Genomic DNA, 22987 nt, shown 5'->3' with positions numbered 1-22987 from the left:
GGGGTTATTAACTGAGCGAGGCAATACTTCAAGCCGGCCTACATTCTAGCGCATTATAAAGCGCAGTTCCTACCACATAGGTCATATTAGTCTCAACTCCGGTCTGGAAACGGTCATGGTGAAATGGTTCGAGATGATACCCCAGTATCTATGCCAATGTGCAACTCAAGAGCTGCTCAAATTGTTGGTGATCCAGTACTGTGTGAACGGCTCGGTCACTTGACGTTTCGCAGAGACGTTGCTTCATTCTTCGTCCTATCGCATTTATCACGGGGAGTGTTTTGAAGAGGTGTTTGACCCTCTGATTTTCACCTTGGCACCATATTATATCATCCACATCAATTAGATGTGCGGCAACGCTCCTATGATTCCTCTAGTTTTGCAGGAGAGTGTGGGCAAAGGTGATCTCTTACCATCTAGGTGACCTTAGTGCTCGTTTGTTCTCCTTTTAGTATAAAAAAAAATTACAGGTAAGTATAGTAGATAGCGATTAGTATGAAGCGAGGTTCATCCGCTCATATATTCGGGGCAATTTAATGACGCCTTAAAAATAATATCACGATGGTAAGTCAACATAAATAAAAATATATAACAATAATCCGTTAAAAAAGTAACGTTCGAATTTACTCAATTTGTTATAACGTGCACGTGCAAACCTAACAACAAGTTTTATTATTTATAAAGTTCCTGAATCCGACCCATTAAATTGTATGAGTGTGCGTGAATTATACAAGTAGGAGTATTTAGCATGTCTTTGTATTGATATGTGTGTCTGCTACCCTTTTATATGTTTGTGTGTTCAGCGTATCTCGGTATAGTTTTGGTAGTGGGCAATCCTTTTCGGTTATCTGTGTTTTTGAGTGACAGTTGACACTTGACAACTTTAAAATATTTGTTCTCATAGGTACCCATCAAATATAAATAATCAATTTCACTCTTTTAGTTTGACGTTTAATTGGTCGCCATCAGATTTAGTTAAAATGGTGTGTTTCTATTTAAATTAATCGATTTAAATCCAAGTATACACAGATATAACATAAAAATACTTAACCTATAACGACCAGTTACATTGTTAATATCAATTTCGAAAATATATTTCATTCGGCATTTGTATATTACAGGTTAACGTACCAAAACAACGCAGGACTTACTGCAAAAAATGTAAGTGCCACAAAGTACACAAAGTGTCTCAATACAAGAAATCAAAAGAAAGGCACGCTGCGCAAGGTAGAAGACGTTACGACCGCAAACAGCAGGGTTACGGTGGTCAATCAAAGCCTATTTTCAAAAAGAAGGTAATGTACATAATAACCTTAAATTAATCAATGTATCAGTGTATTGGTATAGGTACTTAAGCATAAAAGTCAATTCACTTTCTCTTAATAATTAATTTCTATAGAAAATCCAAATGAACACCTAGCTATGTAATTCAAGTTTCTCCAATCGAATTGTTCAAATTATTCACTAACTTAAATTTACTGAGTTATATGAACCATAAAAGTTACCTTATTTCGTGATATAAATGTCTAATCTGTACTAATAATTTTTCCAGGCTAAAACAACCAAAAAAATTGTATTGCGTCTTGAATGTGCAGATTGCAAAGTGAGGTCTCAAGTGGCTCTCAAGAGATGTAAACACTTTGAGCTTGGTGGTGACAAGAAAAGGAAGGGACAGATGATTCAGTTCTAGGCTGGTTAATAAATAAGTTCTAATTCATACATATGTTTTATTTAGTTAAATGAGTGAACAAATGTAAAGAATAAACTTAAATGTTCTATCTATCTAAATCATCCAAAAAATTAAATTCTGACCCACTAGACTTGTCGCACCTTTAATCATAAACTGAAGTATGGGAAATCACAATTAAAGTTTGACATGTTTATATTGATGATTTCAAAAAATCATAATAAAATAAATAGAGTATTTCGGTCACATACAAAAATAGATGTGTGTAGCTTAATTATTTTTGTGTTAGAATAAGGTAGAAAATTACTACATTTTGAAGAAAAATACACCAAAAAAAAATATTTAAATAAAGTTCCAACTTATTTCACTTTATGGTAAAATATGTGATCAAGTAAGATTGATGGAAACGGAGTAATTATAAATATTGCAGTTATAAATTAAAATTATTATTTTAGCAAGTGAAATATTTAGTTTCATTGCGGTTTTCAGAAATATGCTTAAATTTAACAGGTATTATTTTTAATAAACTACAGAAATATTTGTCTGTTTCCTTATTGAAAATAGGTAACACTACTTTGATAACACTTATATCAGCTTCAACAACAATCAAAATTATTTCTTGTGGCTATATTTGAGGTACTTGAAATATAACTAAATACTTTTTTTTATGAAAATCCATCACTCGAGTCGAGCAGGACGATCAGCTGAAGGTAATTGATACACCCTTCCCATTACAATTCAGTGCCATTCAGGATTCTTAAATAACCCAAAAAGTGGCACTTCAATTGCGCTCGTCACCTTGAGACAAGATGTTAAGACTCATTTGCCCAATAATTTCACTAGGTTCCCTTTGGGCCAAAACACAGTAATGTTTGTTTAGACATTACTGCTTCACAGTGGAAATAGGCGCCGTTGTGGTACCCATAATCTAGCCGGCATCCTGTGCCAAGGAGGAGGTAAAGTACTTCTTAGTAGTCTGTAAATTATAATACAATAATTATTAATTTTAATTAGTTAAGTCATTAATTATTATAGTATATTATAAATAATAATCATTTATATAAGTGTCAACCAAAAGGAAAACTAAAATAGTCTAAGTGAAGTTAATTAACAAAAAGGTTTTTTTCTAAATCTCAGTCAAAGTCTACCATAGTAAAATATTTATTCGGTTTTATTATAACTCTAAAATTCTAATTTATTTCTCACCTAGTTTAAAGGATAACATTATAAAAATTATATTTATAATATTATTTTAAGACTCCCTCAAGTCTTTCTTATTGTTTTCACTTATTTCTTGTTTATTGAAATAGGCTTGACTTGAAGTGCCGTTCGCTACTTTTATTTTAGTTGACGTAAGCGTCAATCACCTTGAAGTCTTTATTCATGTATGTCTTGTAGAAACATAGGGTAGGAAAAAACATTTTCTTCAGTTACTTTTAAGACTTTCATTTCATCCCAATTTAATTCTTCAATTAATTTCTATTTTAACCCAAAAAAATTCTTATAATGTTTTCAAATCATAAAATTACTGATAATTCATCTCCTGCACCATTGAGGTGGAGACTTTTAGGCATTCCAAATTAACGCAAAAATACTAGTCAAGTGTGTACTTTTATGCCAGTTCTTCATTTCTTTCGCGATGAGGCTGTGACCGCTATCCGCCTCATTTTGCGTGTGGCCTTTTTTTTAATTTTTGCATAATGTTCCTAATATTTAATGTTTGCACAGCTTATATAGAAAAGTAATTGTCAGAATATAAAATCACCTTCTTTTCATCATCATCTTCGTCAGTTACAGCTTTCAGATATGACCATTAATAATAGAATAATAAAAATTAAAATAGATCGGTTTCAACCGGACCACGTTTTGCATCACCCTGAGTACAAAAATAGCAATTTTTGTAGGCTAGCTAAGATTCCTTCGGCGTTAATTCAGTTACGATTAAGTTATAGTAAAAGGAGTAACTTTTACATTTTGGGCATTGCAAACCTGTCTCTAAATCATACACAGCTACTCTCATATTATCTACCTTTTGCGATTATTCTCGACCCTACTGTTGTGTCTCATTTCTATATGTTATAAATATTTCTCTACCATAACTATTTTTTGATTATCATTACAATAAAAGGACATATTAAATTAATTTGTAAACATTTTATAGTAGTTACATTATGTACCTGCCGATTTATTCTCTTTATTTATCGGTCTATTTCAAAATCATTATCTATAAATCGTTAATAGTTTTGTTACCTTCTATAAATTCTTTCGTTGTAAGTAAAGGGATTACACCTTGGGAATAAAACTAAAATGCTCCATGATTTCATGATCCAAAGTTGCCTTATAAAAGTCTTACAAAATCAAAGCTTTGTTGGTGTATCTCTCAGGCTTTCAGCGTTCGTATATTTGCATCGAGCCTGTACATCAATAAAACCCGCATTTATTTTCGGTCTTTGTTTTACTTAATAGCCTAACGGCCGTTTTCAGACGAGGATAGAGCTAGATGATGTTGAGGATGATGAACGTGAAGATTGATGAGCATCTATAATGCTTCATGTTTATTTTCTGCCTCCAAAGTCATTCACTTATCTTCATTCTCAGGCACGAAAATGTCCCTTTCATAAAATGATACTCGACTTTTATTAGGCTGTATAGTGCAAAATTATAAATTCCGTAATATTCGCCTTCGTCATTTCTAAAGATATAGTGAAATAACTTTTAAAAAACGAGAAATGGGTCCAATTAATTTAAAAGTAAACAGTAATTAACATAAAAATAATTACTTTTTGACAATGTTTAGTACAAAACTGAAATAAAACGTAATTACTAATATTTTGTTTCATTAATCTAATATTAAACTGCATTAATTCCGAATGCTGTCGTATATCATATTCATACGACATAATTTAAACAAAACTAAATTAAGTCATAATGTTGCCGATAAAAATTACATTCCTTTTCCAATAAACTGAAATATGTCTGAATAGTAGGGGTTTTTGAATAAAATAAAGCATATTAATTAATAATCTGATAGGTACATAAAATAACGAATTATTGTGGTTTATTCCACTTTCTTATAGTTATTTTAACGTCGCAACTCCAACGACGCATTACTAATTCGCTCACTTTACCGGTATCGACTAATTCGCGTGCATTAACCAAAAAGCGATTTTCGTCGCTAAGAGTCGGCTGTTGGACTGTACTTATTCGCCTGACGAAGTTATTTCGGTTTATGTTGAAAACTCGAAAAACGTTAATTTTGAGTTAATTCAGTTTATGAATAAAGGTGCGTTCATGTACTAGTACTAGGTATTAACTCCCGACAATGTGAATGAACTATTCCTTCATGTAGTATTGTACTGATATCAGACTACGCTCCGAACGACCGACTAATGCGATGAATAAATCAGAGACCCAAAACTTAGCATGTAGGAGTGAGTATGACAACTATAATTTCCACTGTCATCTCGCATAGTTCTATCTATCAAGGATTTGAACTTTATTCTTACATAAATACTGGCTAATTTAGTTTATATATTGTGCAATCACCATTGTATTATATCTAGCAAATTTTGTTAATTTATTGTTAGAACTTAGTAGGTTCTTTCTTATTAATTAATAATATAATAACGTTCTATACTTATAGACAATCTCATACAAAAACAAAGCCGAAATATGGCACATGCCACAACTGACACCATAATAACCTTCGACTGCTATACATTTCAGCGTTTACTCCAGTTGTTTAAAATATTATTAGTCAATAGGCAGCAATGTAAATTTCAACTGCGTATTTTAAATTAAGAACCCGATTTGGACAGTGATATCAGTGGAGTAGCAGTTAGGTATATTTTTAAACCCAGACGAAAAAGAGGGTTGCTATAAGTTTTACGTTCGTCAGTCGGTCCCTATTTTCCGATCAAGATCTGATCATTCAGAGGTTTATGTTTTTAATAAAAAACCACGCTCATATTATAAACGTGACAGTTTGTATGTTTATTTATTGGCTTGTGTTTATATTGTTACTTCTATACATTAAAAAGAGATTTGAATTTAATAAGGTAACCTTTACTGAGAGAAACAAATACTCAAATATAATATTTTTATTTACATAAAATAATTAGTTATACTGGTTATTTAAATGTTATGTTCCTTGAATTAAATAAAATATTTTCTTTCAGACTTAGTTATCTTTTTGATATATGTGGGGACATTGCCATATATTTCTATGACAGATTTGGTCAAATTTTGAATGCGGTTCAATCCAAAAAACATAAATCATTTGATGGTGAAACATAAATATGCTTATTTGGTTTGTAAATTTCTTCACATCTCTCCCTTGCTACCAACTGGCGCCAATTATCTCGTGTACGGGAAAGCTGAAAAATATTAGCTTTTACATAAATAATGCATATAAGTATCAATTTTCACTAAGTTACGATACTTCCGTGATAACGTGTAAATAGCACTAGTATGTAAGTGTTCACGTTCTTGTAAACGCTACGCGTTACGTTACGTTACACGAAACTTGCCTTTAAAAAAATTTTAACAAAAATCAACCAATTTCAAAAACAATAGATATAATTATTGTGTATTTTTATACAATCTAATTCTAGTAACGATTATTGTTATTTTTGAATCGGTTTTCTCCTGCCGCGGCCCTGCTCTCACCTCTAGCCTACTCACGTGGCGACTCATCACTCAAGCACATCTCACCAATAACTGTATGTAGTAACAAACCTACCTTGGCTGATACCTACACCAAATATAACCGTTACTAGAATTAGATTGCGCAAAAATTTGCAATTATTTTTATACTTTTTAGTGCACATTATATCTATTGTTTTGGAATAGTGATTTTGAAGTCGGTTGTTTTTTTTTTAATTTATTTTATTTTATGATTTTTAGTGAATATTATGTACACTAACTAAACAATTTGTCTAAATATGTGTAGATGTACTAAATTTTTTAATACAGCAATGAACGTAAGCGCATTGCAATTTTACTACAGATAGTTCTGCGACAGATCGCAAATTGATAATTACTTGACCATAATGTCGTTACGGTAGGTGACTCAAATATCCGGATATCATAAAAAATATTCGGGCTAATATCGTTAATTTGCTCCTAACAATTGAAGAATTCCGTTACTTTGTCCTGGATCCCATAAGCAGAACCTAACCAAACTAATTTTGAAGGATATTTATCCTTTCCAATAAAAAAAGAATTATTGAAATCGGTTAGCGCAATATTGAGTTATTCGTTTATTTGTTGTGCACATACTTATAGCAAATTTAAGACTTTTATGGTTTTTTCATGGTTGCTATTGTCAGATCCAGACCAATGGGATTCCACACGGGAAGCACCAGCTTTTAAATAAAAAAGAATTATCAAGATCGGTTCTGGGTGAATATTCTGAGGTAACAAACATAAAAAAATACTAACTAATTGAGAACCTCCTCCTTTTTTGAAGTCGGTTAAAAAGAGCGGCTCTATTGCCTTCATTTCTGACTGTGTCCTTTCATCTGTCCCATTCTGACAAGCGGGTCTTGTCTGGGAACTTGTCAATAATATTGTACCATATTTAATGAAAAAATATTCGTTTTATTAAATTACTTACGCTTTTTGCATATCAATCATATATAAATAAATAACCTTACCGTTGATAAATCAGACCATCTTTTTTTTGAGTCCTTAATGCAATTATTTAAGCACTTTTAATAGCACACTTTGGCTTGTTGATTGACACACAACTAAGGAGAAAAGTGTGCTTACATTGTCTTTAAGCACACTTTTGCCGTTCCGTTATCAGACTGCGAATGATATGTCCATATGTATAGAACGTCATTGACCTACATTGATATATTCTGTGTATAATAATAATATAATGACAGTCCTAATGAGGGAAAATCAAATATAAACCGCAAAACTTTGTTGCATCAATCAATGTACTAGTGTAGTAATAGTACTATGTGATCAAACTAGTACATTACATTGAATGTACTAGATCGGAGAGCTCCTTTTGATATCTGAGCAAGAACAAGTATACCATTGTTGTCATTTCCTTAGTCATAATAAACAAATTGTATGAAATTTGCTTGAACATACATTTCTTAAGTACTTGTTATCATTTTTTAAGACACAGTCTATCAATCTTTTTTGGACAAATATAAACCTGTTTTTGATTTTAAAAGAATTATTAGCAAAGTGGTTCATGAATCAATTTTGTCAATAGTACATAGTCGATAAACAGAACTACATAATTACTAATAATATTATGATCAATTTGTAGGTAAATTATGATAATTTAAATTAACAATGTACATACTAAACATTATTATTGAATATTCATATTTTCTCTCAAGAAACCTCAGAAAAATAATTATTTTCCCAGTACTTTCTCTATTTCAACAGAATTTATTCCTTCAAGAGACATTTTCAATTTAACAGCATCAAGGGGCACACCAACTTGAAGCATCTTCATAAATCTCTCATATTCAGGTTTGATGGTGCTTTCTATTTCTTCATCTACCCTCTTATTAACATCCACTTGCACACTTTCTTCATTAGTTTTATTTTGAGAGATTTCTTGATCTATCACTGTTGCTTGTGTTTTTCCCAAATGTTGATTCACTTCTGGTATTGATGACAGCTAAAAGTAATTACATGACATCTATTATTAAGGGAACACTACTTTCCGTTCTCGAAATAAAAGGGGGGGAGGGATGGCTGATCCATGCTTCATTCTAATGAATGGGCACTTCTCTTGGTGGCTGGATGATCGAGCTACCAGAAACTTAATATTTTTTTTAGTAAATGTATTTAATATATAATTAATATTTCTAATAATCACTAGTAAGGGGGCGTCCATAAATTACGTGAAATGTTTAAGGGGGGGGGGGGGCTCGAGTCAAATCTTGATTTAAAAATAAATTATGCTATTTTGATCCATTTAATCATATGGACATGTTGGTTCCAATAGTCTCTCTTGAGACCGCACATGATTCTCTATGGAATCTGAATTAGAGTAGATATTCTTTGTTTAATCACAGTAGTTACGATTTAAGTATTCTATTGTTAAATTTTTATTACACTTATACTCTCAGCAATATTGATAACTAGTCTTAACTAGTCGTAAATAAACGCACCAAGCAATTCTTTTTACAACAACAATTCAACACGTTTACGTAAGAAACCCAAACCATTTTGAAAAATCTCAAGTGAGATTGGGTTTTGGGGAAGGTGGTTGAATGAAATCTCACAACATCTTACCAGTGGGGGAGGGAGTCACAGAAAATTCAAAAAAAACACCTCACGTAATTTATGGATGCCCCCTAATATGCTATGCTATTAATAATCATTTATATAAGTATCAACCAAAAGGAAAACTAAAATAGTCTAAGTGAAGTTAATTAACAAAAAGGTTTTTTTCTAAATCTCAGTCAAAGTCTACCATAGAAAATATTTTTTCGGTTTTATTACAACTCTAAAATTCTAATTTATTTCTCGCCTAGTTTAAAGGATAACATTATAAAAATTATATTTATAATATTATTTTAAGACTCCCTCAAGTCTTTCTTATTGTTTTCACTTATTTCTTGTTTATTGAAATAGGCTTGACTTGAAGTGCCGTTCGTTACTTTTATTTTAGTTGACGTAAGCGTCAACCACCTTGAAGTCTTTATTCGTGTATGTCTTGTAGAAACATAGGGTAGGAAAAAACATTTTCTTCAGTTACTTTTAAGACTTTCATTTCATCCCAATTTAATTCTTCAATTAATTTCTATTTTAACCCAAAAAAATTCTTATAATGTTTTCAAATCATAAAATTACTGATAATTCATCTCCTACACCATTGAGGTGGAGACTTTTAGGCATTCCAAATTAACGCAAAAATACTAGTCAGGTGTGTACTTTTATGCCAGTTCTTCATTTCTTTCGCGATGAGGCTGTGACCGCTATCCGCCTCATTTTGCGTGTGGCCTTTTTTTTTAATTTTTGCATAATGTTCCTAATATTTAATGTTTGTACAGCTTATATAGAAAAGTAATTGTCAGAATATAAAATCACCTTCTTTTCATCATCATCTTCGTCAGTTACAGCTTTCAGATATGACCATTAATAATAGAATAATAAAAATTAAAATAGATCGGTTTCAACCGGACCACGTTTTGCATCACCCTGAGTACAAAAATAGCAATTTTTGTAGGCTAGCTAAGATTCCTTCAGCGTTAATTCAGTTACGATTAAGTTATAGTAAAAGGAGTAACTTTTACATTTTGGGCATTGCAAACCTGTCTCTAAATCATACACAGCTACTCTCATATTATCTACCTTTTGCGATTATTCTCGACCCTACTGTTGTGTCTCATTTCTATATGTTATAAATATTTCTCTACCATAACTATTTTTTGATTATCGTTACAATAAAAGGACATATTAAATTAATTTGTAAACATTTTATAGTAGTTACATTATGTACCTGCCGATTTATTCTCTTTATTTATCGGTCTATTTCAAAATCATTATCTATAAATCGTTAATAGTTTTGTTACCTTCTATAAATTCTTTCGTTGTAAGTAAAGGGATTACACCTTGGGAATAAAACTAAAATGCTCCATGATTTCATGATCCAAAGTTGCCTTATAAAAGTCTTACAAAATCAAAGCTTTGTTGGTGTATCTCTCAGGCTTTCAGCGTTTGTATATTTGCATCGAGCCTGTACATCAATAAAACCCGCATTTATTTTCGGTCTTTGTTTTACTTAATAGCCTAACGGCCGTTTTCAGACGAGGATAGAGCTAGATGATGTTGAGGATGATGAACGTGAAGATTGATGAGCATCTATAATGCTTCATGTTTATTTTCTGCCTCCAAAGTTCCTTATCTTCATTCTCAGGCACGGAAATGTCCCTTTCATAAAATGATACTCGACTTTTATTAGGCTGTATAGTGCAAAATTATAAATTCCGTAATATTCGCCTTCGTCATTTCTAAAGATATAGTGAAATAACTTTTAAAAAACGAGAAATGGGTCCAATTAATTTAAAAGTAAACAGTAATTAACATAAAAATAATTACTTTTTGACAATGTTTAGTACAAAACTGAAATAAAACGTAATTACTAATATTTTGTTTCATTAATCTAATATTAAACTGCATTAATTCCGAATGCTGTCGTATATCATATTCATACGACATAATTTAAACAAAACTAAATTAAGTCATAATGTTGCCGATAAAAATTACATTCCTTTTCCAATAAACTGAAATATGTCTGAATAGTAGGGGTTTTTGAATAAAATAAAGCATATTAATTAATAATCTGATAGGTACATAATATAACGAATTATTGTGGTTTATTCCACTTTCTTATAGTTATTTTAACGTCGCAACTCCAACGACGCATTACTAATTCGCTCACTTTACCGGTATCGACTAATTCGCGTGCATTAACCAAAAAGCGATTTTCGTCGCTAAGAGTCGGCTGTTGGACTGTACTTATTCGCCTGACGAAGTTATTTCGGTTTATGTTGAAAACTCGAAAAACGTTAATTTTGAGTTAATTCAGTTTATGAATAAAGGTGCGTTCATGTACTAGTACTAGGTATTAACTCCCGACAATGTGAATGAACTATTCCTTCATGTAGTATTGTACTGATATCAGACTACGCTCCGAACGACCGACTAATGCGATGAATAAATCAGAGACCCAAAACTTAGCATGTAGGAGTGAGTATGACAACTATAATTTCCACTGTCATCTCGCATAGTTCTATCTATCAAGGATTTGAACTTTATTCTTACATAAATACTGGCTAATTTAGTTTATATATTGTGCAATCACCATTGTATTATATCTAGCAAATTTTGTTAATTTATTGTTAGAACTTAGTAGGTTCTTTCTTATTAATTAATAATATAATAACGTTCTATACTTATAGACAATCTCATACAAAAACAAAGCCGAAATATGGCACATGCCACAACTGACACCATAATAACCTTCGACTGCTATACATTTCAGCGTTTACTCCAGTTGTTTAAAATATTATTAGTCAATAGGCAGCAATGTAAATTTCAACTGCGTATTTTAAATTAAGAACCCGATTTGGACAGTGACATCAGTGGAGTAGCAGTTAGGTATATTATTAAACCCAGACGAAAAAGAGGGTTGCTATAAGTTTTACGTTCGTCAGTCGGTCCCTATTTTCCGATCAAGATCTGATCATTCAGAGGTTTATGTTTTTAATAAAAACCACGCTCATATTATAAAGGTGAGTTTGTATGTTTATTTATTGGCTTGTGTTTATATTGTTACTTCTATACATTAAAAAGAGATTTGAATTTAATAAGATAACCTTTACTGAGAGAAACAAATACTCAAATATAATATATGTGGGGACATTACCATATATTTCTATGACAGATTTGGTCAAATTTTGAATGCGGTTCAATCCAAAAAACATAAATCATTTGATGGTGAAACATAAATATGCTTATTTGGTTTGTAAATTTCTTCACATCTCTCTCTTGCTACCAACTGGCGCCAATTATCTCGTGTACGGGAAAGCTGAAAAATATTAGCTTTTACATAAATAATGCATATAAGTATCAATTTTCACTAAGTTACGATACTTCCGTGATAACGTGTAAATAGCACTAGTATGTAAGTGTTCACGTTCTTGTAAACGTTACGCGTTACGTTACGTCACGTTACACAAAACTTGCCTTTAAAAAAATTTTAACAAAAATCAACCAATTTCAAAAACAATAGATATAATTATTGTGTATTTTTATACAATCTAATTCTAGTAACGATTATTGTTATTTTTGAATCGGTTTTCTCCTGCCGCGGCCCTGCTCTCACCTCTAGCCTACTCACGTGGCGACTCATCACTCAAGCACATCTCACCAATAACTGTATGTAGTAACAAACCTACCTTGGCTGATACCGACACCAAATATAACCGTTACTAGAATTAGATTGCGCAAAAATTTGCAATTATTTTTATACTTTTTAGTGCACATTATATCTACTGTTTTGGAATAGTGATTTTGAAGTCGGTTGTTTTTTTTTTTAATTTATTTTATTTTATGATTTTTAGTGAATATTATGTACACTAACTAAACAATTTGTCTAAATATGTGTAGATGTACTAAATTTTTTAATACAGCAATGAACGTAAGCGCATTGCAATTTTACTACAGATAGTTCTGCGACAGATCGCAAATTGATAATTACTTGACCATAATGACGTTACGGTAGGTGACTCAAATATCCGGATATCATAAAAAATATTCGGGCTAATATCGTTAATTTGCTCCTAACAATTGAAGAATTCCGTTACTTTGTCCTGGATCCCATAAGCAGAACCTAACCAAACTAATTTTGAAGGATATTTATCCTTTCCAATAAAAAAAGAATTATTGAAATCGGTTAGCGCAATATTGAGTTATTCGTTTATTTGTTGTGCACATACTTATAGCAAATTTAAGACTTTTATGGTTTTTTCATGGTTGCTATTGTCAGATCCAGACCAATGGGATTCCACACGGGAAGCACCAGCTTTTAAATAAAAAAGAATTATCAAGATCGGTTCTGGGTGAATATTCTGAGGTAACAAACATAAAAAAAATACTAACTAATTGAGAACCTCCTCCTTTTTTGAAGTCGGTTAAAAAGAGCGGCTCTATTGCCTTCATTTCTGTGTCCTTTCATCTGTCCCATTCTGACAAGCGGGTCTTGTCTGGGAACTTGTCAATAATATTGTACCATATTTAATGAAAAAAATATTCGTTTTATTAAATTACTTACGCTTTTTGCATATCAATCTTATATAAATAAATAACCATACCGATGTTAAATCAGACCATCTTTTTTTTGAGTCCTTAATGTATTATTTAAGCACTTTTAATAGCACACTTTGGCTTGTTGATTGACACACAACTAAGGAGAAAAGTGTGCTTACATTCTCTTTAAGCACACTTTTGCCGTTCCGTTATCAGACTGCGAATGATATGTCCATATGTATAGAATGTCATTGACCTACATTGATATATTCTGTGTATAATAATAATATAATGACAGTCCTAATGAGGGAAAATCAAATATAAACCGCAAAACTTTGTTGCATCAATCAATGTACTAGTGTAGTAATAGTACTATGTGATCAAACTAGTACATTACATTGAATGTACTAGATCGGAGAGCTCCTTTTGATATCTGAGCAAGAACAAGTATACCATTGTTGTCATTTCCTTAGTCATAATAAACAAATTGTATGAAATTTGCTTGAACATACATTTCTTAAGTACTTGTTATCATTTTTTAAGACACAGTCTATCAATCTTTTTTGGACAAATATAAACCTGTTTTTGATTTTAAAAGAATTATTAGCAAAGTGGTTCATGAATCAATTTTGTCAATAGTACATAGTCGATAAACAGAACTACATAATTACTAATAATATTATGATCAATTTGTAGGTAAATTATGATAATTTAAATTAACAATGTACATACTAAACATTATTATTGAATATTCATATTTTCTCTCAAGAAACCTCAGAAAAATAATTATTTTCCCAGTACTTTCTCTATTTCAACAGAATTTATTCCTTCAAGAGACATTTTCAATTTAACAGCATCAAGGGGCACACCAACTTGAAGCATCTTCATAAATCTCTCATATTCAGGTTTGATGGTGCTTTCTATTTCTTCATCTACCCTCTTATTAACATCCACTTGCACACTTTCTTCATTAGTTTTATTTTGAGAGATTTCTTGATCTATCACTGTTGCTTGTGTTTTTCCCAAATGTTGATTCACTTCTGGTATTGATGACAGCTAAAAGTAATTACATGACATCTATTATTAAGGGAACACTACTTTCCGTTCTCGAAATAAAAGGGGGGGAGGGATGGCTGATCCATGCTTCATTCTAATGAATGGGCACTTCTCTTGGTGGCTGGATGATCGAGCTACCAGAAACTTAATATTTTTTTTAGTTAAATGTATTTAATATATAATTAATATTTCTAATAATCACTAGTAAGGGGGCGTCCATAAATTACGTGAAATGTTTAAGGGGGGGGAGGGGCTCGAGTCAAATCTTGATTTAAAAATAAATTATGCTATTTTGATCCATTTAATCATATGGACATTTTGGTTCCAATAGTCTCTCTTGAGACCGCACAAGATTCTCTATGGAATCTGAATTAGAGTAGATATTCTTTGTTTAATCACAGTAGTTACGATTTAAGTATTCTATTGTTAAATTTTTATTACACTTATACTCTCAGCAATATTGATAACTAGTCTTAACTAGTTGTAAATAAACGCACCAAGCAATTCTTTTTACAACAATTCAACACGTTTACGTAAGAAACCCAAACCATTTTGAAAAATCTCAAGTGAGATTGGGTTTTGGGGAAGGTGGTTGAATGAAATCTCATGACATCTTACCAGTGGGGGAGGGAGTCACAGAAAATTCAAAAAAACACCTCACGTAATTTATGGATGCCCCCTAATATGCTCTCATAATACTTTTATTGCCTTGCAGTGTGTGTGGATGATGCAACTAAACTGTACTCAATAAGTCTTGTGTTTCTAATATTTAAATTTACTTGTATACATTTTGAGTATTTTTGTTGCATCACTTTATATATTATTGTAATTGAAATGATTTGTAAAACAATTAAGTAATTAAGTGTTGATTTAAAAGAGTGGCAATGACTTAAAGACAGTCATTAAAGCTCAATCTTTTCCAAAGTGATGTTAATGAAAAATATTACTTCTAACATTCCTAAATTTCATTTCTAGGACCTACATGAATAAAGTGAATTTGAGTTGTTTTGCTTAGGTGCTTGTGCAATGACTAAAAATTAGAAGTATGAATGAATGTTGAATGCAGACTATGGAGATGAATGAATATGGAACGGTCATAATACTCAAATGGGAAATAATAAATATTATGAAGTTGAAATAGCAGGTCATATTAAAAAAATATATTTACACGAGTTTCTAAAAGCACCATAGTGGCATTAATTTTTTCTATCTTTCTCTCAAATTTCATTAACTTATTTTCACATTGTTTGGCGAAGTTGTTTAGAAATTGCGCTGTCGTTATTACAAAATGATTGATGAATGCAAGAGTTCTTTTCTGTTGCAAAGCAGCAATCTGAAAAACATATTTTTTTATAAACAATGTATGTGAACTTATTTACAGCACAACGTAATAGTATTGTATACTTTACTTTAGCATAATCTAAGTTTGTAATTTCCTTATTAATCGCTAAAGTATCTTGCATATTATTATAACTTGAATTTCTCCTATAAAACGATTTATAGTTTATATCGACTTTATAAAATATTACTCAGATCAAAACACTAAACCACAGATTTTTTTTTTTTTTTATATTAATTCGTTCTTTCGAACAGGCTATAGCCAGGGGCCTTACTGCCTTGTCGTTAGTATTTTCATTTCTTTGGTATTTATTATTTTCACTATTTTGTTTTACAAAAAGTCCAATCCAGTTTTCTCATTTCATCTTACATTATTTCCATTTTGCTTTTCCAATTATGTATATTCGATAGCGAATATTTATAGTAGTTTCTTTCATCAAATCCAATCCAGTCTTAAAGTCATCAGTTATTTTACCATTTCCGTTAATGTATAATTCTCTAAAGAATATTTTCCATATTTTCCTTTTAGTAAGTCCAAATCCAGTAATATAGTCTCTAATAATTTTCCCCTTTTCTTAAAGTCAAATCCAGTGTAATTTGCATAACTTTTTAGAATAATACCTACCTATTTACATTATCTGTTCAGTTCGCGAATTGCGCTATGCTATTACTAGTTGTATATGTACAAGTTATAACGTATTTACATAATTATAAACAAATTTACAACGTATGTATCTACAAATTACAATGTATTTACAGTACTACATACAAATTTATACAAGGACATATAAGTTGATGTGTCCTTTAATAGATCTATTACTGAGAGCGGGATTATATTGGGTGCACCATATATTTCCAGTAGCTCATCCATCAGCACAAGGCGCTGTATGCCAAAGGACGAACAATCAAAAAAGATGTGATCCAGAGACTGATCTTGTTGCTTATTACAATGGTCACAAAAAGGAGAGGAGACAATTTTTTTGCGATGAAGATGAAAATTCAATCGATAGTGACCAATACGCATTCGTGTTATTGTAGTATAGAACTTTCTGTGAGCGTTATTTTTAAACTTACAAAACCAGGGTGTGCTATTAACGGGATTATCTAACAAAGTATACGAATGAGCCTTATTTTTAACTTCTGTACAATTGTACCAATATCTTCCCCAAAGAAGAGTCATACGCTGTTTTAGATTACTTATTATATCTGTATATGGTATGTTAATGTCTAGATCTTTGCAATCAGGATATAGGGATAGATCGGATATATTAATGATAGTTCTAGCTAGAAAATCAGCGCTTTCGTTTCCTGCTACTCCTATATGGGACGGGACCCAAACGAAATCCACTTTAATATCGATTAAACATAGTTCGAACCACAATTCCTTTATAGCAAAAATGATGTAATTGATGTTAGCACTCATTTTGTTATTTGACAAACTTTTTAACACACTCATACTATCACTAACTATTACCCACTTCTTATTAAGTTGATTTTGTTTCTTAATATGCTTTAAAGCAAAAAGAATAGCGACGGCTTCAGCAGTAAAAATACTGGCATATCTATTAATCTTAAAGCCAATACCCTTCCTAATTTCAGGAAGGTAGATTGCAAAAGAAACATTATTATTGTTTTTTGCGCCATCCGTATAAACAAATTTACAATTAGACCATTCTGACAATAATACATGAACCTCCTCTTTTGAAGTTAAATTTGGATCTATTACAACATTAATTGCAGAATATTTACATCGAAAAGAACCTGCATGGCAGGGAAGTATATCATTATTCCGATGAATATTTAAATCTTGTAGAAATTTAAAAAATGAAGAAAAATCTTGCAAGATAAACAACTGTCTCGGAAATGAAGACGATTGATAAGCAATAAGATTCTTAAGAAGATTGTTCGTCGGCAAGCTATAGAGCTTTAAAATAAATCTTTCTTTAAGATAACTAAATCTAATACACAAAGGAGGAAGGTTGGCCTCGATTTGCATAGCAGCTATTGGGCTAGTTTTAAGTGCACCCAATATTGTACGCATACATTTATTTTGTATTTTATCCAGACTATTAACAATTTTGCTGTCTGCGGCGAAACAATGAAAGCCATATTCAAAATGACTACGAATAAGCGATTTATACAAAATTAACAATATTTTAGGGTCCGCTCCCCACGACGTTGCACACAAAGATTTTAATACATTATAAGCTTTATTCGCTTTAATTATAACACTATCTGTATATTTCTTCCAAGAAAGTTTTGGAGTAAATGTTACACCTAGAAATTTTATGTCACATGAAATAGGCAGTGGAATGCCATTGTATAAAATGGGAGGCAATATGATGCGTTTACGACCAATCACAAAGACTTTTGATTTGGTTGGATTTACATTTAAATTAAGATAAGAAAAGTATTGATATAAATTTACAAATGCTTTATTAATAGTAGCGGCTAAATTAATCAGATCAACTCCCGATACATAGACGACTAAGTCATCTGCATACTGTAGGTTTACTATATTTGGCCCCAAAATAAGGTTCAATCGTCTTATGTACATAATAAAAATTAAAGGAGACAATATTCCCCCCTGACAAACACCTAGAGAAGAAAGTCGTGGTCCATACAAATGTTTATTAAATTTTACATATACTTTTCTGTCAGTCAAAAAGGATTGCATCCAATTTATTATTTTACCTGGTATCCCTAACATTGATAACTCGTCACAAAGCACGGCAATATTTACACTATTGAAGGCACCTGAGATGTCAAAAAATACAGACAAAAGATATTGATTACTTGCTAAACATTGATGCGCATCAAGCTGTAACTGCGCTATACTCTCCCTAGAAGACCGACCTTTGCGAAAACCAAACTGATTATTAGGCAAAAGACAATTTTGTTCTATAAAGAACTCGAGACGTTGTTTTAGAAGCTGCTCAAATATCTTCCCAACACAAGACGTGAGAGCTATAGGTCTATAAGAGTCAGGTAACATTTTATTTTTGTCTGGCTTTAAAACTGGGATTAAACAGTCTGTTTTCCATTCTGCAGGAATAGTATTCTCCTTCCATAGGCGATTAAGATTATTTAAAAAGATGTTGAGACTGTGGCAATTAAGTTTTTTGAGTAAAATATATGGAATGGTATCAAGACCGAAAGATGTATCTCTTCTAGTAAATAAAGCGGATTTTAGTTCTTGTAAAGAAAAAGGCTCTATCAAATATTTATTACTATCATTAACAACATTTACATAGTTAGTTAACTCATTTGATACAAAGTCAGAAGTATACTTTTGTAGAAAATCTGGAATCCAACTATCATTCAACACACTGTCAGGAATGTAAGTTTTGTTAAATTTGCGCATGTATTTCCAAATTGAAGACAAAGGAGTACAACGATTAAATGAATTGCACAAGCCTATCCAGCTATTTCTTCTTTCACTTTTTAAGATAAGTTTTTTTAAAGCCCGCAATCTCTTAAACTCCACATAATTTTCATCAGTGGAGTTGTTTTTAAAATTAATGTAACCATTTTTAGCATTTAAAACTGCTTCTGTACACCTCTGATTCCACCAAGGCGACCAAGGATATTTAAAAGATTTTTGTGAACAAGAACTAGTAGCATTATTACTATTAGAACTTTTGGAAAACAGACAGCTAGGGATTGACTGCTTGGCAGCAGAAAGTAAAATATTACAAAAGGAATTAAAAGCATCTATTGAAGATAAAGTGTCAAATTTAACATCATCCAAATAAGAAACAACTAAGTTACTATACATATTCCAATTCACCTGCTTATAATTAGGGTGAGTGGGCAAATGTAGATTATTACATAATGTGTTTTGCAAACTAATACTATCACTACTTACTGCCATTTTTATTATTACAGGGAGATGATAACTACTGCCCAGAGGACTGTCAATAACTGACCAGTCACATAAAAGAGCCAAAGATGGAGTTACCAAAGTCAAGTCAAGAGCATTAGGACGCCAAGATGGAGATCCTATTGTGGTAGCTTGACCATTATTCAGAATAACAAGACCATTCTCATCTATAACCTCTAAAACATCTTTACCTCGAGGCAATGTATCAACACATCCCCACAACATGTGATGAGCATTGAAATCACCTGCAAATATCATTGGCTCTGGAATGGACTTAATTAAACTGTTTAAATTGTTTTTATTAAATGGAGGATTTGAATTGGAAGGACTGTAAAAACTCACAATACTCAGTTCTTTGTTATTAATTTTAATTTTAATGCAAACATTTTGTAGAGCACTATCATAATATGTATTTATGTTAGAAAATGTGATATTATTATGAATAAAAATTGCTACACCATTGTGTTTATTACCACAATCATTCCTTATTGTGTTATAGCCTTTTATTAAAAAATACTGATGTGGTTTTAACCAAGTTTCCGAAATTATAGCAATATGGATATGATTTTCATATAAAAACCTTGTAAAAATAAGCCTATTACTAATAATACTTTGAGCGTTCCACTGCACTATATTCAATGTATCCATAATAACAATTAACTAGGTGTCTTTTTTCTAAAAGTGTTATTCAGAATTTCCTTAATACTATTTGAATTTATAGTTAACTTATCTTTATTTGTACAAATTTGTAAAACTGCTTCAACCAAGAGGTTCATAAATTTGTCAGATTTTATAAGATTGCTCAGGTGTGTGTCAATATACTTTGAGTTTAATTGAGGGAAAGCAGATTCATTGAAGAGATCTGAGTATCTAACACTACGGGACTTCACTTTGTTTTCTTAAATTTTTTGTTTTTTCAGAGGACAGGTAGATGAGATAGCTATGTGATCTCCACCACAGTTGGCACATTTTGTTAAAGTTTTTGGACACATTTTAAAATTGTGATTGTCAGAACATATGGAACAAACTTCATTGTTTCTACAAAATTTAGCAATATGGCCAAATTTCATACAGCGTAGACACTGTTTAATAGGGGGTACATATACATTAACCTCATGCCTCCAGTGATCAAGTGTTACATACTCAGGTAACAACGTTGATGCAAATGTGACTGCAACAGTTTGCGTTGGAACAAAGGAGACAACACCCTGTGGGTCCTTTACTCGCCGCATGAACCTTCTCACAGCAATAACTTTTTTACTCGATGCAATTAATTGATGAATTTTTTTGTTGGAGTAATCAGTGGGAACAGAAGTAAGAACTCCAGTGACCTCCGTTTCAGAAGCCGGAATTGAGGCAACCATCTCCAACTCGCTAAGTAACTTTTCATTTTTTAAAAATACATTCGCATTGTTAGGCAGGTCAAAGGTAACACCAACTTTAAAAGCATTAACGGACCTCAGGTGCAACACACCCGATACGCAATGCCTCCTGATTCCATTTGACAGACCCAACCTGTCCTTGTCTGATATTTTGACTTCACCCTGCTTGCGATTGAGAAATACAATAAATTCCTTCTTATTTGAATTTTCGTCGTATAACCTATAATAATTTGTCGCTCTATAAGGGGTATACTTCTCTTTATCCTTTCTTCTTACAATGAGACGTTCAGTCACCTCCGCGTCAGATACCGAGGATTCGGATAGGGGAAGTTCGTCTGCTGGTTCTGCGTCGCTCTGGCCGTTCTTCGGCCTTTTACCTGTACGCTTCCCCATGGCGATGGGGAAGCGCACTTAACAATTTATATATACAAAAATCGAATATTTATAAACCAGGATAAACAATTTACAAGTATGAAAAATATATGCACTATGAACAATAATTTAAACAATTTTTTTTTGTATAAGCGCGCCTTCCTTCTTTCACTCGTTCCCGCCAAAACTTGACACTCCAAATTAATCCTAAACCACAGAACAGAACCCTTTTTCTCTAACAGGAACCGAAGAGAATTTAAACATTAACTTCGAACTGACGAGAACACTGAACAGTGAACACTTATCCGCAGAACAAACTACTTACATACAATTTTTATTTTTATTTTTATTTTATGACTTCGTTATCTAACTTATAATCTTAGTACAATATTTATTCAATCTGTAGGAAATCAAAAGATGTAATTGAAGTAAGAACAAATCGTATTAAATTTAGCGAGGGAAGTGCGATTTATCCTTCTTGGTATTGAATCTAGGCCGATATTAGGATGTATTTTGTCATGCGTAAATCATGATTTGTTCTGAGTTATTGTCTCAACGATATTGTTCATGCTGAGATGACATAATTATTAACGAATAATGAACTGATGTGGAAGTAAACACGAGTATAATATATTTATAATATAATTACAATATGAAACAAATACGGAATCAAAACATAATTATTTTAGACAGATGTCAACACATAAAACATTTGACAATTATATCGTTCGTTTACCAAGAAGGTGCCTAGGCTAAAGGCTTACTACCTTCTTAACATCCCATCTCGTTTTTGGCTAGGCTAAGCCTATTAGAGTGCTAAGCTGTTTTTTCCGGGGCTTGAATAGCGGTTTGGTTAGGAAGTCGGCGAGCTGTTTCACTGCATCTACTTTAAGGACCTTAAGACTTCCTGTAGTCACACACTCGCGTACGAAGAAATGTCGTATCTGAATGTGCTTCGTCCTCTGGTGCCTTTCATAAGGTGGGTCATGGGCTAAACATATCGCAAACTCACTGTCTAGATGAAGTTCTGCATAGGCATCCCCAATCACCATAAACTTCAGAATTCTTGAAAATCGCAAAAATTCTGATTGGCACTACAATTGCATTCGTCGCCTTGAATATGAAGACATAAGAAGTCTCATTTACCCAGTAATTTCACTAGCTACTGCGCCCTTCAGACCGAAACATATTACTGTTTTACGACAGAAATAAGACGCCGTTGCGGTACCTACTCATAATCTAGCTGGCTTCCTGTGCAAAGGAGTTTAGCGCTATTAACCTACTGTTAAATATCAAGAAAACCAAAAAGATATAAAAAACCGTACAAGATGTCAATAATCAAAAAATCATCTAATAAATCCAGGGACAACTATAAGTTACTGCTTTACACCAAGCCATCTATGTAATTTAATAATATGAGCGACGTTTAAAAAATTTAAAATATTTTACGTTTTCATACGATAAAGCGACTTGAACTTT

At 32.0% G+C, this 22987-nt stretch overlaps 2 protein-coding genes and 2 long non-coding RNA genes across 5 annotated transcripts; 2 read left to right on the top strand and 2 right to left on the bottom strand.

Moving 5' to 3' along the window:
• Positions 1-832: 832 nt before the first annotated feature.
• LOC126968116 (60S ribosomal protein L44) lies at positions 833-1715 on the top strand. Its single transcript, XM_050812932.1, has 3 exons — positions 833-983; positions 1122-1295; positions 1553-1715. Exons 1-3 carry the CDS (start codon positions 981-983, stop codon positions 1688-1690), a joined length of 315 nt encoding a protein of 104 aa, XP_050668889.1. The 5' UTR covers positions 833-980; the 3' UTR covers positions 1691-1715.
• LOC126968118 (uncharacterized) lies at positions 1714-3018 on the bottom strand. The gene is made up of 2 exons (XR_007730145.1): positions 2894-3018; positions 1714-2663 (listed from the first exon to the last, which is right to left on the bottom strand). It is a non-coding gene; the product is annotated as an uncharacterized LOC126968118 (long non-coding RNA).
• A 2754-nt stretch (positions 3019-5772) lies between these two features.
• On the bottom strand, positions 5773-21790 carry LOC126968115 (WASH complex subunit 3). Of its 2 annotated transcripts, none has more exons than XM_050812930.1 (5): positions 21728-21790; positions 15943-16087; positions 15702-15866; positions 14210-14533; positions 5773-6063 (listed from the first exon to the last, which is right to left on the bottom strand). In XM_050812930.1, exons 2-4 carry the CDS (start codon positions 15994-15996, stop codon positions 14264-14266), a joined length of 489 nt encoding a protein of 162 aa, XP_050668887.1. In that variant the 5' UTR covers positions 15997-16087; positions 21728-21790; the 3' UTR covers positions 5773-6063; positions 14210-14263. The 2 variants fall into 2 exon arrangements, with proteins under 2 accessions (XP_050668887.1, XP_050668886.1); XM_050812929.1 differs by lacking the exon at positions 5773-6063 and adding an exon at positions 12061-12257 and having other exon boundaries at positions 21728-21789.
• On the top strand, positions 18527-20214 carry LOC126968117 (uncharacterized). The gene is made up of 2 exons (XR_007730144.1): positions 18527-19676; positions 19760-20214. It is a non-coding gene; the product is annotated as an uncharacterized LOC126968117 (long non-coding RNA).
• Positions 21791-22987: the final 1197 nt, after the last annotated feature.

The sequence above is a fragment of the Leptidea sinapis genome, chromosome 14 (genome assembly GCF_905404315.1).
Source record: "Leptidea sinapis chromosome 14, ilLepSina1.1, whole genome shotgun sequence".
Classification (NCBI taxonomy): Eukaryota; Metazoa; Arthropoda; class Insecta; order Lepidoptera; family Pieridae; genus Leptidea; species Leptidea sinapis.
The sequence above is the reverse complement of the archived record's forward strand: the minus strand, read 5'-3'. Positions and strand labels throughout refer to the sequence as shown.

What these genes read in the sequence shown, in the direction of transcription:
- LOC126968116 (XM_050812932.1), top strand. An exon ending in AGCCTATTTTCAAAAAGAAG is followed by an intron (nt 1,296 to 1,552) that starts GTAATGTACATA and finishes TAATTTTTCCAG; the next exon opens with GCTAAAACAACCAAAAAAAT.
- LOC126968115 (XM_050812930.1), bottom strand. Translation starts at nt 15,996, where the DNA reads ATGCAAGATACTTTAGCGATTAATAAGGAAATTACAAACTTAGATTAT. An exon ending in CAAACTTAGATTATGCTAAA is followed by an intron (nt 15,867 to 15,942) that starts GTAAAGTATACA and finishes TATGTTTTTCAG; the next exon opens with ATTGCTGCTTTGCAACAGAA. An exon ending in TGGTGCTTTTAGAAACTCGT is followed by an intron (nt 14,534 to 15,701) that starts GTAAATATATTT and finishes AATTACTTTTAG; the next exon opens with CTGTCATCAATACCAGAAGT.